Raw genomic sequence first — 20730 nt, 5'->3', positions numbered from 1 at the left:
GTTAATATTTGTTTTATATCACTCATACAATGTACATAAATTCTGTCAGTTCTCAACAATAGTTTATACTCATTAACATTCACAACACAAGTTTCCCCGTTGGTTACATCATAAGTATACTATATTGGCGAGTCTCAGAGACAAAAAAAAATCCTTGTATTTGCATGTCTTCTGGAGCGTGTCTGGAGGATGATTTGAACTTAGGCAGAGTAAAAATAAAAACATGTTTCTCGTCCCAGTTTTTAAAAAAAGGAGGTAGGTACGCCCCCTCTAGTGATCACAGAACCATCCAGAAGTGTTTCTTGCATATTAGCAAGGCTATAGAAAATATCTCAACTTCCAAGACATCTTTCTTCAAAAGTTTTGACTGAATTTAAAAACATCGGCAGGATCTCGCTGAGTCGACTGTGATTGGTCCAGCAGCTGGAGCATGCGTGAGTAATTTAACAAGCATTTGGATACAGTAATATTTGTAGTGGGCTGGAAACACATACAGTATTTATCTTTATCCAATGAAGTGTACATTCACACTACAAAATCACTTCATTCAATCGATCTTCATCAGTTACTGAAGATGAAATGAAGAGATATGCATTCAATCAGAAAAATCTCATTTTTTGAATCTTAATTGAATCTTCATCAAATGAAGTGATTTCCCTGTGTGAACCAGCAGGCGGCGAGTGGCACGATAGAGCCGGCAACTTGTGAAACCGCCCGGCCGTATGGCATTTTCCATATACTCGATTAGTTTTGTGGGGTTCATTATCGAACCCCAACGGTTTTAGCTTGTATTTATATTATTTATTAACATAGGCCTATTTTTTAGTGATATTTCAAGCGTTTTAAAATTTCAAAATAATCCCATTCAATTACACGGTTGACGATGAAAATTTACTGAATTTAGAGAATGCACGGCGACCACCACCTGTGAACCAGTTAAAGTATTTACCTGCCATCCATCTTCATCATTGCTGTTATTATTTGTTCCCTTTTCTCTTTCACTTGCTTCATCCGCAAGTTTAGCTGTGTCAAAGGAAAGATAAGAAAGAAAACATTGTTTCTATAAATCATTTTACCTTCAAACACTATATTTAAAGTATAAATACTGTACTTCCTCGAAAAGTCACCACTTTTTTCAACCTAGATGTTTCAAAAATGCTGATAATTCCATGCTATCTTGTGTAGTAAGCTTACCAAGGTGCACACATGGTCGCTAATGGCGTCTGTAAAATGTGGTCATAAACCCGGAAGTGAACTGGAGGTCAACGTTCCTAAGTTCATAGTTCATCATTTTAGCGGGAGTTTTAAGCTTACCTAATGATTTTAATTGGAATTATTGTTCTAAAAATTACCTCTAATAAACACCCCCCCTTTTGGAAAATGAAACACTCCGGGGTGACTATTCAAGGAAATACAGTAGAAGCTGTATGGTTCCATTATTCAACATGCAGATTATAACAGGGATGCATTTTAACATAAGCCCATAACGTTACTGTCAGGCTGTTAAAATTACATCATTATGCCCAACTGACTGGCAGAAAATTAGCCTATGCAATAAGATTCCAGTATGTAGGTAGGTAAAAGTTTCTGCCTGGATGATATAACTTTGATTGGTTATCTGTCTGACTGGCTAGCTTGGCTAGCACCAAATACTGTAAAACCTCGTCTACAAGCATATATATTGCCTTTGATGAAAGCTAAATTTATCTAGGCGTCATTATGGAATTATAGCAAATAAATTACAGATCCCAGCATATGCAAACAAGTATTATTGAAAGACCAATATATTGTATTGGCATATTTACTCATGTATTGTATTAACTATATATACTTGTAGACGAGGTTTTACGATACTAATATGCAGCCTCAAGCCCCCCCTCCCCCAGTAAAGTAACACTTGGATAAGGCCTTGTAGTCCTTACCTGCTTGTTTGAGGTATGGTGTAGCAGCTCTGAAATGCCTTACTGTCAGTGATACTTCTGCACCTGCATTTTTTAATGCTGCCACCTGCAATAATTAGACAATATAATTTACACATTAATTGTTTTCACTGCTGCCACCTGCAATTAAACAATACAATACAATTTACATATCAATTGTTTTCATTGCTATTAAATACTTTGAAGAAATAGTTTGATCTGGTGGATTAATATATGTTGTCATACAAAATATGGCCTCCACTTTTTCCATGTGAGTGGAGGGCATGGCTCCAAAATAGAGCAGTTATAGACCCTAGCCCTATATCTGGCTAGTAAACATACTAAACAAGTTCTCTAGATCTACTGCCTCTGGAAATATAACATGATAGAAACGATCATTTCCACACATATTAAATAAATAAATAAGTATATAAATTTTTAAAATTATTTTCAAAGTGCTATAATGTCACTGCAGCCGGTAAATCATCAGAATCAGGTCACATCAACTATAGGCCAGTTGCAGCCGAAGCGCAAACCTGTCTCAAAAATGACACTTCTTAGAATGCGAAAAGCGTGCAAATATATGTAGCACACATATTTGCACTTTTACAAGTATGCCCGGCCCCCCAACTCAACACAAAAGTTGACAACCATGAGAGTTACCAAATTGCGCAGAAAAGGGGTTATTTTTTTACCAGTAGCAAGGACCGCGAAATTGGCAAAATAAGGGTATTTAATTTGCACTGTCCGTGAAATTTGATAGTAAAATCAGCAAAATAGAGGTATTTAATTTGCACTGTCCGCGAAATTTGGATAAAAGGAGTACTTGAGAAAATCAAGAATTTTTATGTCAATATTTTGCCAAATTTTGTCCTTGATTTTGTATGAAAAAGGGGGGGGGTAAATTTGATGAAAAATCATTGCAAAGGGGGTCTTTGAAAGATTTGATAACTCTCATGGTTGTCAACTTTCTTGTTGAGTTGGGGGGGCCGGGCAAGTATGTGACTGAAATGAGTACTTACTGCTTCATCATGAGTAGCCCTCTCAATAGACATGCCATTCACCTGAAAACAAACAGAAAAATATCTTTATCTAAATCTGACCAAAAGTACTCACTTTTAACTCATATTGCAAGCAATATACTTCACATAACAGATTTTCATCTGTATTAGTCATTGGATTTAGAGTTGACACATTGATCAATTTAATATAGTCCCCTTAGTCAAAAAAAGTATGTCTTGGAGCTGCACAGATTTTAAAATCTCATTATGTTTTTCTGCCCCCCCACCATTTCAAACTTGGTCAAAATAAGCTTTAGATGCTCAAAAGTTTCAAACCTTGCATACACATAATGAAATAGTTTTACTAGTTTTCACTAAAGTATTAATCAACAATTCTTCAAACTTATTTCTTTTAATGTCCAATTTTTTTGAGACAAGTACACACTGCTAACGGAATAGACATACTATTTTTTGCTTACATTTTTTTAATTTCAAGAAATTGTTTTTCTGGAATCAAGAGTAATTACTATTTTAGTTACTAACATTTGATACCTCACCCAGAAGCTTTGAAAGAGAACTTAATTTAGAAATATCTTCTGAAATCAACATTATTTGTAAAATAGATAAAACTTTAAAAACTGTGCATCCATAATATGAATTTGTTCAAGTTTACTGCGAAATGATGATTTTACGATCCCCTGGATGAGCAAACCACTGAATATGTCCTTATTGTATTACTTTGTAAGAAATTGTAATAATCCAGAAGCATGTTGCACTCTTCAAATTCAGATGAATTCATGGTGAAATACAATATATTCTTTTAAAGCCATATTATAACATTTCCAAACAAAATAGATTAGCATTTCTTTGCCATAAAATGTTAGCTTTTACTGTCAGATATATCCCATTTTATTTTTGAGCCGAACAACTAAGCCAAAGCAAAGAAAATTGGCATTTACTACCAGCGCACATGTCGCCAATACGTACCACTCCTCGGTCATGTTATGGTACGACCCTTTGTTGTGTATATCACCGTCCGCGCGCCGTGTGTTATGAACATCGTGTATGCGTTCGACTAATAATTCCATCGTAATAATAAAGCTATTCAAAATCTCAGATTTTGACAAAACTACAGCACCTAGAGCCTTGATTTTTGCAGGGTATATTGGTTTAATAAAGTACAATTTAATCTTGTAAAAAAAAGAATTTGAAAAATTCAGTGAGGGCGTCCTCCTCAGCAAATGTTATAATATGGCTTTAAGGGAAGGGGTATGAACGTTTGGACAGTATTTATTGTGGGACATTAGAGCACATCAGGCATATCGAATTGCATTCTGAATACAAAGAATGTCCTTCTGATATCAAATAATTTTGATTTTTTGAAATTCGCAATGTAATACACATTTTATGGCAAATCATTAAAAATTGATATTTTTGATATTTAACAGTACTTGAAGTAAACTTAGAAGAGGAAGGCAAAGACGAAGATGGCGAGACGATTTAACAGCATATAGAGGCACCACATGGGCAAGGGATGCGCAAGACAGACAGAAATGGAAGATTCTTGAAGAGGGCTTCATACTACAGAGGATGAAACAGCCTAGGTGAGGTGAGGTGAGGTGAAGTAAACTTTATAAATCTGATGATTTATACTTAAAGTGTATGTAGGTGGGATGAAAAGCCGACGATCAATTGAAAATTCTGACCTTTACAGATTGAAGATATGGATTTTTTCCCTAAACACCAAAAAAAATAGGTCTTTTGGGGGAAAAAATCCATATCTTTAATAAAAAAAGGTCAAAATTTTCAATTGATCGGTGCCTTTTCCTCCCAGCTACATACACTTTAAGAATATATCATTAGATTTATAAAATTTATTTCGAGGACTGTTATATATCAAAATTTGAAAAATATCAAATTTTAATAATTTGTCATAAAATTTGTATTATATCGTGAATTTCAAAAATGAAAATTATTTGATATCAGAAAGACATGCTTCAGATTCAAAATGCAATTCGATACGCCTGAGGTGCTCTCATGTCCCACAAAAAATACTGTCGAAATGCCATAAACGCTCATTCTAGATACCTTAATCATACACAATTTCAAGATGCATCTATCAACACTTAGTTATTACATAAAATTCACATCAAAATTTCACCAATGATTGACGCTAACACACTGCTGACCTAGATCCTGCAAACCATGTAGTTTATTAATAAATAAAACAAAATCAAATTTGACCAATATATTGGAAGTGGTATTATCATGATGAAAGCTGGAAATGATATGAATCATCTTGATTCTCCCTGGGTTTGAAGACTCACAATGCATCTAAAATTGGCTGTTCCAGTTGCATTCCATATCCATACACCCCCTATGGAATACACAACCTTAATTTTCACACAGGGGTTGTAGATTTTAAATGGAGTCACCCATTCAGGTAATCCCATTTGAAGTTTACACTCCCTGTGTGGAAGATTAAGGTCATGTCTTATTTCAACTGGAATAGCAATGCATTTTAGCAGTCACTGTCACACATCTGGCATGTTGGAATTCAAATCAAAATTTCCTAAATAGGTCTAAATTGGTTAAAATCCTCCTGGATTTCAACATTTTCCTGTTTTCAGTTGGATTTTTAACATAAACCACACAAAATGATCCACCTAGATTACCCATAAAGAATTGAGATAGCAGTGCCATCGTTCACACAGAGAGTACGCATTTCAAATGGAAAAACTCAAATATACAAACTTACACTAACAGATTCCTATTGCAGCCACCTGCACAGGTACACCAGTACCAGGGGCGTACTACCCATGTAGTACCAGTACAGTACCACTGCTGGTGGGTCTTGTGCAGTGACAGCAATGGTACTGTGTAGGTACTTCTAGTATATATTGCATTATTCAAAGCACATCATAAGTAATGTAAGAAAAGGTGACTTTACCTTTAAGACCGCATCTCCAACATATATATCCCCTGACTGGTCAGCTGCATTAAAAAGAAAAAAAAGAAAAAAAACAAGAAAGGCAAAAATGATGTTAAATTTGAAAGAAACAAAACTGAAACTAAGAAGTTACAATATTAAATTAACAATGATAACATGTTGATCAATAAATCTGAATTAGAATAGTTTATTAAGCTTATAAGATTCCATTAACCTTCTGGTTTGTTCCCTTCCCAGTGGGCAACTTGGTGCACTGGTCAGATAACCAAGCTTGTTCACAAAAGGCAAGACAAGTTTTGGGCTCCCGCAAGTGCTATAATATGTATTTTCTCAAAATTATCGTAACCACTCAGGGAATAAGCCCACCCCCCCCCCAGATGGGCAATTTCACTTCAAAAATGGGGGTGGGCTTATAACCGAGGAGGGGCTAGTAGTTGAATTTAAAAATAAGAAAAATCTTCCCTATTTGTATATGTCCAATGTATCAGTAATTTCTATCATCTTTTTCAATTTTTTTTTAAATTTTAAGTATGGAATGTTAATTTTTAACTGATATTTTTTTAATATTTGTTCTTAATTGTGAAAGAAAAGCATTGATGATTTAAAAACTTAGCCAAAATGACTACTGGGCTTAGGCTATACCCGAGTGCACCCTTGTTTCCCGAATGGTTTGAGAAAAAGGGAGTGGGCTTATAGCCGAAGGTGGGCTTATACCCGAGTGGTTACGGTATTTAAAACTGAGGGTAAATGAGTGGCGAAAAAAGGGAAGTTTTAATAGGATGGACAATTTTTCCCACAACAAATGTGACCTGCTACTACAAAATGAGCATAAAGTTGCAAGTTGGTAGTTTTGAGACACCCTGGCTGCTGAGTTGATGTTGGCCGTGCACACGTACAATCCAATACTATGTCCTTCGTGAATGGCTCATTGGGTGACATCCCGCTATCTCTAAGGTCCGCTATCTCTAAGGTTCGCTATCTCTAAGGTTCGCTATCACTAACGTGTAAAGTCTATGGAGATCAGAATCCCGCTATCTCTAATAGAGAAAAGGTTCGCTATACCTAAAAAAAAGGTCCGCTACTTCTAAGGTTCGATATCACTAATTTAGAATAAGGTTCGCTAGTTCTAAGGTTCGATATCACTAATTTTAAATAAGGTTCGCTATCACTAATTTAAAATAAGGTTCGCTATCACTAATTTTGAATAAGGTCCGCTATCACTAATTTATTGAAGGTTCGCTATCTCTAAGGTTCGTTTTCACTAATTAAAATAAAGGTCCGCTATACCTAAGGTTCGCCATCACTAATTTTGTTTAAGGTTGCCATCCCTAATTAATTAAGGTTCGCTATCTCTAAGGTTCAAGTTATCACTAATTTCGATTAAGGTTCAAGCTATACCTAAGGTTCAAGCATCACTAATCTTAATAAGGTCCACTATCTCTAATTTTAAATAAGGTCCGCTATCTCCTAATTTCAAATAAGGTCCGCTATTTCTAATTTTAAATAAGGACCGCTATAGCGAACCTTATTGGAAATTAGAGATAGCGAACCTTATTTAAAATTAGAGATAGCGAACCTTATTTAAAATTAGAGATAGCGAACCTTATTTGAAATTAGTGATAGCTAACCTTAGAGATAGCGAACCTTAGAGATAGCGAACCTTATAGATAGCGGACCTTATTTAAAATTAGAGATAGCGAACCTTAGGGATACCGGGATTGTTAAAATTAGAGATAGTGGACCGTATTTTAAATTAGTAATAGCGAACCTTAGAGATAGCGAACCTTCAATAAATTAGTGATAGCGGACCTTATTTAAAATTAGAGATAGCGAACCTTATTTAAAATTAGTGATATCGAACCTTAGAAATACCGAACCTTTTTCAAAATTAGTGATATCGAACCTTAGGTATAGCGGACCTATTTCGTAATTAGTGATAACGAACCTTAGAGATAGCGAACCTTAGAGATAGCGAACCTTAGAGATAGCGAACCTTAGAGATAGCGAACCGTAACCGGCTCATTGTGCCTCCATTCACAAAGGACATACAGACATAATATAATGCTTGAACAGGTGTGTGTGAAACAAAGAACACCAACACAGCAGCCAGGATGTCTCAAAACTAACTTGCAACGTTATGCTCATGTCATGGTAGCAGATCACAAACAGTCCGATTCTGCCATAATAGAAACTTGCTATATTGTTAATCACATGGGGTATCTTTTTGAACCTGAGACTAGTCTCAGTTTTGAACGGAGGTAGTCTCTGATAGGGTGTCATTTTACCTGTTTTTGGTCTTCTATGGGGTCATATCCTGGTAACCCCATGAAATTGCTTGGTTACTCATACACTTGTACAAGTTGCCCCCCTGGGGTTTACCTTTTTGTTCTTCTTACAATGACAAGCAGTAATATGCTCAAAATCTTGCCAAAATTGAGACTTACAGTAATTATTTGGTATAAAGTATTGTACATTACAGAAACAATTTAATACAAAAGATGTTGAATACTATTTCAGTCATAAACTTAATTTTGCAGAGAAATTACTCATTTTTCTTGATTGTGTTAATTGGGAATGGGGAGTAATATCTTAACCTATGACTGAACTCTAGCTACTACGTCAGTACAGGTCCAAAAATTGATATTTTTTTACAACTTTTAAGATTGTGTTGATTACCTTAATACATGTAACAAATCTTTTCAATTGAATACAAACAGTCCTATTGTTAATTCACTGGCTCTTAAAATGTATTTTGGGGAAAAATTTGGGAGCAATATTACAAAAATAATGATTTTTTGTGATAAATGTCATATGATTAAACATTTCTATGACATATCAACAACAAGTGTCATTAAGAAACGAGACAGTATATAATATCCAATAACGTCAAGAATTACACTTAACATGGTCGCTTGCTGGGTTGCCATGGTAACTCAAAGATTCAAGCGGAGTTTGATGGTTCACCCAAGTTGGATATAAACACATCAAGTACTTGAGTTCCGATAGACAGTGACAGCTAAAAGTCTTTATATCTAAGATAACTTCAAATTAGTATGAAATTTGTACTGGAATTTGCAGTTTCTAGATACACATAGCTTTGTTTTAAAAAAATTGGGCTAAATTATGTTAAAGAATGTACAATTAAGTAGTTGCAACATTTGACGATACTGAAGTCAATAAAAACATGCAGGTATAGTTGAAGAAACCAACACAAACTATAGACAGGCTAAAATGAAGATATGTACTAGATTATTTTATTACTTATAATTTGTCTAGGTCAAATACAAGAATTGGTATCAAATGACTGATCATTGGGTCTACTCAAGATAGCTTATACTTGTTCTTATTTTGATATATGTGGACTGAAATTAAATGTATTCTGTTCGAATAATTGTGGGTCAGATAAACTAGAATTAGGAGGTTTGCTATTAAGGTGGCCCCCACAGCAAAGGTGTGTAAATAATGATTGTTTGTAAATACAAATAATATGCAACTGAAGTCATTAATATTCATACATGTGCAAATAGCATGACACAAACTATACCATGACACAAACTATACAACACTAGAGGCTATTGATCAAGTTCATTGGGAAAATTGCATGTAAGCTTCAGAGTGGAATAACGGCATTTTAGCTATATATGCAAATAATAAAGTCATTAATATTCAGAAATATACAAAACAACAAATTTCAAATCATTATGACTAAGTCTGTTTGTTCTTGTTCACTCCCAGACCAATATCAAATCATTATGACTAAGTCTGTTTGTTCTTCTTCACTCTTACCTGCTTGGTCCTTGAATATTCAACCCCCTCCCCCGGTCCGGGGTTCCACTCCCAGACCAAATTTAAAATCATTATGACTAAGTCTGTTTTTTCTTGTTCACTCTTGCCTGCTTGGTCCTTGAATATTCTAAGCCCCACCCCCTCCCCCTGCCAAGGGGTTCCACTCCCAGACCAAATTTCAAATCGTTATGATTAAGTCTGTTTGTTCTTATTCACTCCCAGACCAAATTTCAAATCATTATGACTAAGTCTGTTTGTTCTTGTGTACTCTTACCTGCTTGGTCCTTGAATATTCTAGAAACTAATACTGGTATGTTGTGTTCAGCACCACCCTGAATTGAAAAAAAAATAATAAAATAACTTGATTTTAATTGATAGCTTATCAGTATGTCTCTTCAGAATTCTAAAATAGTGGTTTATCGTTGTTTGGTACTGTGAAACAAGTTATAGCAATTAGCTGGCAGACTTTTATCTTTATCACAGGTTAGTAAAATTCCACCATTAATTTTTAAATTTGTTAGTTGCTATTAAGGGCTGGGGTATGAACGTTTGGACAGTATTTATTTTGGGACATTAGAGCACATCAGACATATCGAATTGCATTCTGAATACGAAGAATGTCATTCTGATATCAAATAATTTTGATTTTTGAAATTCGCAATTTGATACACATTTTATGGCAAATCATTAAAAATTGATTTTTTTGATATTTAACAGTACTCGAAGTAAACTTTATAAATCTGATGATTTATACTTAAAGTGTATAGGTGGGATGAAAAGCCGACGATCAATTGAAAATTTTGACCTTTCGTATTGAAGATATGGATTTTTTCCCAAAACACCAAAAAAATTAGGTCTTTTTGGGAAAAAAATCCATATCTTCAATATGAAAGGTCAAAATTTTCAATTGACCGTCGGGCTTTTCCTCCCTGCTACATACACTTTAAGAATATATCATTAGATTTATATAATTTACTTCGAGGACTGTTATATATCAAAAATTTGAAAAATATCAAATTTTTATAATTTGTCATAAAATTTGTATTATATTGTGATTTAAAAAAATTAAAATTATTTGATATCAGAAAGACATGCTTCGTATTCAGAATGCTATTCGATAGGTCTGAGGTGCTCTCATGTCCCCCAAAAAATACTGTCGAAACGCAATAAACGCTCATTTTGGATACCTTAAATACTTTCAAAAATACATATTTGCAGCAATTTAATCCCACAGATTGATATTCAATATTCAATACTATGGTATTATATTAGTGATCACACCTCAAACTCATGTCTGTCATACCTTAATGCTCAAACCCAGTCCACCAACTCTCTGTCTTCTAATGACCACTGTTCTCTCCTGTACATAGAAAAAACACAAATGATATGTTACTGAAATGATTATTCTTCACTACATGAAAGAGACACATTTAACAATGTGATAGGAATATCAGAACTAGAATACAGATTTATTATAAGCATAAATAAACTTGCAAAACAAACTCTACATTATTAGTGGGTAAGTGTAACAAATATATATATAAATAGACATCTAGTAATATATTATTATTATAATCTCATGTTTAATAGTCAGTAATGACAAATGAAGCACCTTGCCTGTTCTGACATATGCTTGAAAAGCGTTGTTTTACTTTCACACAGAAGTTACAGTTTTGGGTTTTAAACAAAGCTTTTAAAAAATCATTGAATCTGTTGGTTGATCATTTTTGTGACACTCTGTAATCATTGTTGCCAGCTAGTATTGAGATCAATGTATCATCATTGCAAGGTAGGCAGAGCTGGGTGAAAACCAAGACACATCCTTGACCAAATTTATTTCCATCGATAATTTTCCTAATGGTTTTGGGGTATAATGTTAAACTTAACTGAAAAGCCAGACAGAAATAAATTAGGTTAGGTTCATGCTGATGCATGTATAATATTTGTGTACTCTGTGATGAAACAAATTGATGGGACCAAATACAGGCTTGTTTTCAAACACTAAATCTGCTTGTCCTCTGCCACAAGTCATCACATCCTCAAATGAGTTACATTACTTGAAGATTTTAGTACCTACCTACTTCCAATTTCATAAAAATACAGCAGCTGCATATATTTTGATCAAAAACAATATTATCCCATTTCACCAAATGAAACACACCCCAATCCTAACCCTTTTCAGCTGGACTTTTAAGATGAGTCGGAGTGACTAGCGGTGTTTGTGACTTGGGATGAATTGTAGTGACCTCCACTTGAGATGAGTCTGGTATTCATTCCTAGCTACTATATGAAATGAGGCACATGTAGCAGCTGACATGTACATGGTTTTGGTACGGATGTACACATTTAAGCAAAGTAATCAAAACTGGAAAAAAATATGGCCTGAAGGCTACGACTTGCCTTAAAAATAAAAAATGGAATTATGATTGAGCTATTTATTTGGCCAAAAAAGAAAATATTTTTAATCCCAAAAAATATTAGTACTGTATTTTTCTGGAATTAGGAGTACGACACATCCCTTGACCAAATTTGTTTCCATCAAAAAAATTCTTAAAGGCTTTATGGTATAATGTTAAACTTCACTGAAAAGCCAGACAGAATAAAGTAGGTTAGGTTCCTGCTGATGCATGTATAATATGTGTGTACTCTGTGATGAAACAAACCAAATAATAGGCTTGTTTTGAAAACCTAAATCTGCTTGTCTTCTATCACAAGACATCACACATCCTCAAATGTGTCATCACTTGCAGTTTTTGGCATCTCCCTAATTATCAAAATCGTATATCTTTCTTGTTTACCTAATGTCCAATTATTTGATGGGCAACATAATATATCTGGGCTAACAAGGCCGGTTCACATGTTGGCCATTATATTCTCTAGCCTAACACTGGTCTAAGCTACACTCAAGTCTACCTAGTCACTACCTTTGAATTAGTGACTGATTGAACCGTTTTTCGACTTGAACCCCAAGTTTATGTCAGCTAATGTCTTTGGGAGCTGGTGTTCTTTCAGAGCTGCAAACGGTCAAATGATTGAAAATCATCTTGTAAAATGAAATGAGATATGTGGGCGATTTGGGGGTCTTTAAGAGCTGTTGAAATGATCAAAATCAAGGGTCTTTCAGGGCTCTGTTTTGGTAAAATTCAGGGGTCATAGTCTTTCCAGGGAAGCATACCCATATGGTCATTTGTGTTTCCCCCAGTCGCTGGGCCTTGCCTTAATGTAGCAAATTGTTTGTAATTAAATTAGCACAGGGCCCTCCACTTTGTCTTTTATTTGAAGGGTAATGGTCTCATTGGTCTGATTTTACTGCTTCCTGAAATACCAGGAAACGCCTCAAAATCCCACTTTTTGGGGTCAGTGGCGTAGCCAGGGGGCAAAGCGGTGAGAAGTTTCCCCCTTTAAAATGCTAAGATTTTTAGGCCTTTTTGTGCTTTTCAGCCCATTTTTGACCATTTTCATCAAAGTTGGACCTTCTTGAAAGTTGCCCTCCCTCCTTTGCCCCACCCCTCTGAAAGAGTCCTGGCTACACTACTGTTTGTTGTTGAAAACAGATAACTCCTCACTTACCACATTAACATTTAACAACAGAAAACAAGATGTTAACAGCTATGTGAGTCGTGATATATTTAGACATTGTTTAGATATTCATGCCCTCCCACACAGGCCTTGAAGATGCATTATCACATAGCAAATTATGACATTGATGTATACTACATCAATATCAATGTCATTCTTTTATCATTACATTATATTTTAAATGATCACAGTTGTTTTGATTTGTCCATTCTATTCCATAGCAGATTCATAGTCATAACTCATATCGTCAGCCTGCTATGATAATAATGTCATTTTTTGTAATTTTGAGAACAAAGTACAAAATATGGTTCAAGCATACAATTAAACATATCTATTTACCCATCTTTGGACAAGAACAAATGATAATGAGACAAATTGAAAAGAATAATCAGAAATAATTTAGCACCTACCTACTTCCAATTCCATAAAAAATAGAGCATTTATATATATTTTTTCATTAAAAACAATATTATCCTGTTTCACCGAATGAAACACATCCCAATCCTAACCCTTCAGCTGGACTTTTAAAACGAGTTGGGCTGTGCCTAGGCTAACCATGTGACTTGGGGATGATTTGAAGTGACCTCCACTTGAGATGAGTCTGGTATTTATTCCTAGCTATTATATGAAATGAGGCATATGTAGCAGCTGACATGTGCATCATTTTGATATGGATGTAGGTCTACACATTTAAGCAAAACAATCAAAACTGGATAAATATGATCTGAAGACTCCGACTTGCCTTAAAAATAAAAAATGGGATTATGATTGAGCTATTTATTTGGCTAAAAAAAATCACGGAATCGGAGGTACAACACAGAAAATTACATTTTTGTATGATGTGACAAAAATTGTTAAAAGATGTTAAAAACAATCATAAGTGTGTGTGTTTCAATTTTTATGATAAAAATACTGTTGAATAATACTGAAATAAAGGTATAATACCAAGGCATGAACACCCTATATCCCTCCAAACATCGTAATAGTCGGCCTATTATCATACGAATATTCTAATCAGAGGACATTGATCTCGATATGGAGCACTTTATGGTTACATTAATATCATTGTTCATACATTTTAAGCTTTATTCACGAAACACGGATTTACAAATTTTACAACACGGATTTTAGAAAACGGTAAACTTCGGACTCTACTGTGTTTCTCTTGAATTAGGAGTATGGCACATCCCTTGGCCAAATGTCTTTCCATCAAAAAATTTCCTAATGGCTTTGTGGTATAATGTTAAACTTAACTGAAATGCCAGACAGAAAGGAAGTAGGTTAGGTTCCTGCTGATGCATGTATAATATTTGTGTACTCTGTGATGAAACAAATTGATGGGACCAAATACAGGCTTGTTTTCAAACACTAAATCTGCTTGTCCTCTGCCACAACAATAATGAGTTACATTACTTGGAGATTTTAGTACCTAGCTACTTCCAATTTCATAAAAATACAGCATCTGCATATATTTTGATCAAAAACAATATTATCCCGTTTCACCAAATGAAACACACCCCAATCCTAACCCTTTTCAGCTGGACTTTTAAGATGAGTCGGAGTGACTAGCGGTGTTTGTGACTTGGGATGATTTGTAGTGACCTCCACTTGAGATGAGTCTGGTATTCATTCCTAGCTACTATATGAAATGAGGCACATGTAGCAGCTGACATGTACATGGTTTTGGTATGGATGTACACATTTAAGCAAAGTAATCAAAACTGGAAAAAAATATGGCCTGAAGGCTACGACTTGCCTTAAAAATAAAAAATGGAATTATTTATTTGGCCAAAAAAGAAAAAAATTTAATCCCAAAAAATATTAGTACTGTATTTTTCTGGAATTAGGAGTACGACACATCCCTTGACCAAATTTGTTTCCATCAAAAAAATTCTTAAAGGCTTTATGGTATAATGTTAAACTTCACTGAAAAGCCAGACAGAATAAAGTAGGTTAGGTTCCTGCTGATGCATGTATAATATGTGTGTACTCTGTGATGAAACAAACCAAATAATAGGCTTGTTTTGAAAACCTAAATCTGCTTGTCTTCTATCACAAGACATCGCGCATCATCAAATGTGTCATCACTTGCAGTTTTTGGCATCTCCCTAATTATCAAAATCGGATATCTTTCTTGTTTACCTAATGTCCAATTATTTGATGGGCAACATAATATATCTGGGCTAACAAGGCCGGTTCACATGTTGGCCATTATATTCTCTAGCCTAACACTGGTCTAAGCTACACTCGAGTCTACCTAGTCACTACCTTTGAATTAGTGACTGATTGAACCGTTTTTCGACTTAAACCCCAAGTTTATGTCAGCTAATGTCTTTGGGAGCTGGTGTTCTTTCAGAGCTGCAAACGGTCAAATGATTGAAAATCATCTTGTAAAATGAAATGAGAGATATGTGGGCAATTTGGGGGTCTTTAAGAGCTGTTGAAATGATCAAAATCAAGGGTCTTTCAGGGCTCTGTTTTGGTCAAATTCAGGGGTCATAGTCTTTCCAGGGAAGCATACCCATATGGTCATTTGTGTTGCCCCCAGTCGCTGGGCCTTGCCTTAATGTAGCAAATTGTTTGTAATTAAATTAGCACAGGGCCCTCCTCTTTATTTGAAGGGTAATGGTCTGCTTCCTGAAATATTAGGAAAAGCCTCAAAATCCCACTTTTTGGGGTCAGTGGCGTAGGCAGGGGGCAAAGCGGTGAGAAGTTTTCCCCCTTTAAGATTTTTAGGCCTTTTTTGACCATTTTCATCAAAGTTGGCCCTTCTTGAAAGTTGCCCTCCCTCCTTTGCCCCACCCCTCTGAAAAAGTCCTGGCTACACTACTGTTTGTTGTTGAAAACAGATAACTCCTCACTCACCACATTAACATTTAACAACAGAAAACAAGATGTTAACAGCTATGTGAGTCGTGATATATTTAGACATCGTTTAGATATTCATGCCCTCCCACACAGGCCTTGAAGATGCATTATCACATAGCAAATTATGACATTGATGTATACTACATCAATATCAATGTCATTCTTTTATCATTACATTACATTTTAAATGATCACAATTGTTTTGATTTGTCCATTCTATTCCATAGCAGATTCATAGTCATAACTCATATCTTCAGCCTGCTATGATAATAATGTCATTTTTTGTAATTTTGAGAACAAAGTACAAAATATGGTTCAAGCATGCAATTAAACATATCTATTTACCCATCTTTGGACAAGAAATCAGGTTTTTTACGCTTTTTTGGACAAAAAAGGTCCAAATTTTGTCCACTTTTCACAAAACCGCCCCCACCCATGGAAAAAAGTCCACTTTTTCAAAATCAGCACCCCCCCCAAATGAAATCCTGTGTACGGGCCTGTGCATGCATGCACCATATTTTGTACTTTGTTCTCAAAATTACAAAAAATAACCTGGGCAATTATCGTAGCAGGTTGACGATATGTGATCAACTGAATGAAAATTGAAATATTACTAATTTGTTCAGAACCAAAGTTTATTGATGTTGAAACCTCTAAATCCCTGTACTTGGTTGCACAGTTACAAACTTTTTGTGTCCATTTTCTCATGTTTTTTATTTTATTTTTGCTCTTTATTTCTGTCTACCTCAATTTAATTAGGCCAATAAAAAAAATTGTTTGCTTGCCCTCAAATGAATTTCAAAAATTCGGTCGGTCGGGATTTCTTTCTTTTTTTTTTTTTTAATTACTAGCAAACTCTACTGTTTGTATTAATTCAGGCTCAAAATATGAAAAATCAGAAAATTTTGGTGCCAAATGAATCAACTAAAATTACAAAACAACTAAAATGTTGAACACAAGCTCTAAAATACATTTTTTACATAATCAGAATGCAAAAATTTGAAAAGAAAAAAAAAATTTCAGGAATTTCCAAAAATAGGGTCGGTATTCTTTTGTACAGTAAATAGAAAGAAAAACCTTTTTTCTGATTTCCAAAATTAGGGTCGGTCGGTTGAGGGCAAGCAAACATAATTTTTTTTGGCCTTATTGTCAACTTTGGGCTGATTAGATCAGATTAATATTATTATTATTATTAATATTATTATTATTATTATTATTATTATTATTATTATTATTATTATTATTATTATTATTATTATTATTATTATTATTATTATTATATCAGATTATGTCGCATATAAAGGTGAATTTACACCCCAGCGCTGAAAGATGAGCACTTGATTTGTTCCCAACACAACAATTGGTTCAATACAAACTGCTTGTTGTTCAGCAATGAAGTGTAAATTCAGCTTTAAAATCAAGATGCATTTGTTTCCAATACTGGAAATTCAGCTTAAGGGCAGAGTAATGGGAGAGAACATGGACCTTTTCGGGCATCATTATTTCTGAATTATGTGTCCAAAGTATATAAAACTATACATTTTGGAAAGGAAATGAGTCAAGGAATCCCATGGTGACGCCAGATTTTTTTCAAAATCTTTAGTTTTTGAAAAATCACAAAAATCACTTTTTACCCCAATATTTTTGTGACAACTTAAAAAAAATCCGCTCAAAGTAAAAAAAAAAAAAAAAATCAGTTAGCTTTTCATGAAGAAGAGACATGAACTTAGGGAAGGTTTTTTATTTTTTTTTTGAAATTAGCCTCTTTTTTGAAATATTGAGAAAAACATGTGAGAAAAAGCAATTTTGTCACTCTATTAAGCTCAAAATTGCACATAATGGTGTATATTTTTGTTTAAAACAAATGTTTTGAAAAAATGAGAAAACCTTCCCTAGACTTTGATGTACTCTAAACGATAGTGAAAAAAGTTTACCTTTTACTTGCATATTTTTCGAGTTATCTTGTCACAAAAATCGTGCAATATTGTCAAAAGTGAACTCTGAGAAATCGACGTTTTAGTAAAAAAATGTCAAAATCAAAACGTTCTTATATTTTAAAACGGTAAGACTTTTCGCTTGTAAAAGCTGTATCTGGTGCATGGTCTAAATATGTATCTTTTTTGCACCAATGAATCTATAATGTCTGCTTTTAGTGCGCCAAAATTCAAAATAATTAAAAAAATCTAAGTGGCATTTTGACTGCAAATTTTGTTTTGTTTACACCATATTTGCTGGCATTAACAACATACCGAATCGCCTTTGCCTCGTTGGACATACGCAAGATAGTTGCGCGGCTCACGCAACGCTGAATCGCTGCATAATCGCAATATTTCGCATTCGCAAGCATTTCTGACTCATTATTTCCGCCAATTTACTGAGCTGTCTTGAGCCATGTGACTTTTTAGGGTTGAAAAGAGTGAAATGAACTCAAGCAAAAATACGAATAAATATTAGCAAGTTGTATTTTATCAGTTTCAAGTGAAAGAATACATCTTAGTGTTGATAAATATCGAGAAATCTAAAATTCGGGCGTGGACGAATGTGTCTTCCATTACTCTGGCCTTAAAGAATCCAATGCATTTGTTTCCAAAAGTGTAAATTTAGCTTAAAGCATCTAGATACATTTGTTTCCAATACTACAAATTCAGCTTAAAGCATCCAGATGCATTTGTTTCCAATACTGTAATTCAGCTTAAAGCATTCAGATGCATTTGTTTCCAATACTGTAAATTCAGCTTTAGATGCATTTGTTTCCAATACTGTAAAAACAGCTTAAAGCATCCAAACAAATACATTTGTTTCCAAATACTGTAAATTCAGCTTAAAGCATTCAGATGCATTTGTTTCCAATACTACAAATTCAGCTTAAAGCATCCAGATGCATTTGTTTCCAATGCTGTAAATTCAGCTTAAAGCATTTAGATGCATTTGTTTCTAATACTATAAATTCAGCTTTAAGCATTCAGATGCATTTGTTTCCAATACTGTAAATTCAGATTTAAGCATCCAGGTGCATTCATTTCCAATACTGTAAATTCAGCTAATAGCATCCAGATACATTTGTTTCCAATACTACAAATTCAGCTAAAAACATCCAGATGCATTTGTTTCCAATACTGTAAATTCAGCTTAAAGCATTCAGATGTATTTGTTTCCAATTATGGTAAATTCACTTAAAGCATTCAGATGCATTTGTTGTAAGCAGCTTAAAGCATCCAGATGCATTTGTTTCCAATATTGTAAATTCAGCTTAAAACATCCAGATGCTTGTGCTTCCAATACTGTAATGCACAATATTTTTACGGCACAAAATGTTTTGTGATTCGAAAGAATCATCATTTTTGATGGCATGTAATGATTGCAATATTGAATCATTTCCTTACAGGGTTTATAGGAAAAAGAAATATTTGGTAAATTTTGAAAATCCATGTCCCTCAAAAAATGTGCAAAATTTCACGCTCACAAACATTTCATACTGTGCTTTACAGTATTACAAATTTTCTCCTCTTGGATACATTGGGCTATTCCATTTAAAATCCACACTACCCCTGTGGAAGATTTTGGAAATATCTGCCACAGGGGGAGTATGAATTTCAAATGGAATGAATACATTTTCATCTGAATTTCATACACCCTCTGTGAAAGATTCAACCTGAATCTTCAACTGAGGGAGGAAGTGTTTCAAATGGAGCTGCTAATGTGCTCATTCCATTTGAAATTCATACTCCCCCTGTGGTAGATATTTCCAAAATCTTCCACAGGGGTAGTGTGGATTTTAAATGGAATAGCCCATTTCACTAATGATTTACTATTCGTAATTGCGTATTTGCAGACCTTGGGCCGTCAAACATCTAAAACGCTTAACGATTGGCATCTTTTACAAGATAACTTATTAAACCTTGTACATGTCAGTTAAATTATTGATCAAGTTTAATATAAAATGATCACAGGCTAGGTACCTCAAGTCCTTGTCTTTTTTATAGTGTTTTATTTCATGTCCACTTTTATTTGTGACATTGTAAGGGTGATGTCCTTCTCTTCGGAATGGGGGTCATGAATATTTTGTCAATTTTTTTTGCCCCCCCCCCCCCCATCACAAGCTTTCTTTTTATCTCGGGTTGAAATTTTTTTATAACCTCTGCTTTCCGCCCACACAGAATCAAGACAAATTATCCATTGTTGGAACTAAGGCGTAGAGCAAAACTTTGACTGCAAGTGTAAAGAAAGTGTGCCGAGCATGCAAAAATTTTGATTGTAAGTGTAAAGAATGTGCGCGGAGCGTACACAAAATTTGTATTATATAACACACATATTGTGCCCACATTTTGATTGTGAGTTAAAAGAATGTGTGAGAAATGTGAGAAATTTCCTCACATCAGAATTGCTGCATTTAAGGGATCTGGAATGAGAGTTTTGAGCGTTTCTACAGTATTTTTTGTGGGACATTAGAGCACATCAGACATATCGAATTGCATTCTGAATACGCAGAATGTCTTTCTGATATCAAATAATTTTCATTTTTGAAATTCACGATATAATACAAATTTTATGACAAGTTATTAAAATTTGATATTTTTCACATTTTTGATATATAACAGTCCTCGAGTAAATTTTATAAATCTAATGA

At 34.4% G+C, this 20730-nt stretch overlaps 1 protein-coding gene across 2 annotated transcripts in view; it reads right to left on the bottom strand.

The window, feature by feature from the left end:
• LOC140150940 (gamma-2-syntrophin-like) overlaps positions 1–20730 on the bottom strand; it is a 136036-nt gene that overhangs the window by 15109 nt on the left and 100197 nt on the right. For both annotated transcript variants that reach the window (XM_072173098.1, XM_072173097.1), the window contains exons 4-9: positions 10960–11016; positions 9931–9988; positions 5871–5914; positions 2942–2983; positions 1923–2007; positions 950–1023 (exon numbers count right to left, since the gene is read on the bottom strand). In XM_072173098.1, the coding sequence (XP_072029199.1) occupies positions 950–1023; positions 1923–2007; positions 2942–2983; positions 5871–5914; positions 9931–9988; positions 10960–11016 (360 nt within the window). The remainder of the gene's footprint in view (positions 1–949; positions 1024–1922; positions 2008–2941; positions 2984–5870; positions 5915–9930; positions 9989–10959; positions 11017–20730) is intronic.

The sequence above is a fragment of the Amphiura filiformis genome, chromosome 4 (assembly GCF_039555335.1).
Source record: "Amphiura filiformis chromosome 4, Afil_fr2py, whole genome shotgun sequence".
In the NCBI taxonomy this organism is placed as follows: domain Eukaryota; kingdom Metazoa; phylum Echinodermata; class Ophiuroidea; order Amphilepidida; family Amphiuridae; genus Amphiura; species Amphiura filiformis.
This window is presented reverse-complemented; position numbering and strand designations above follow the sequence as displayed.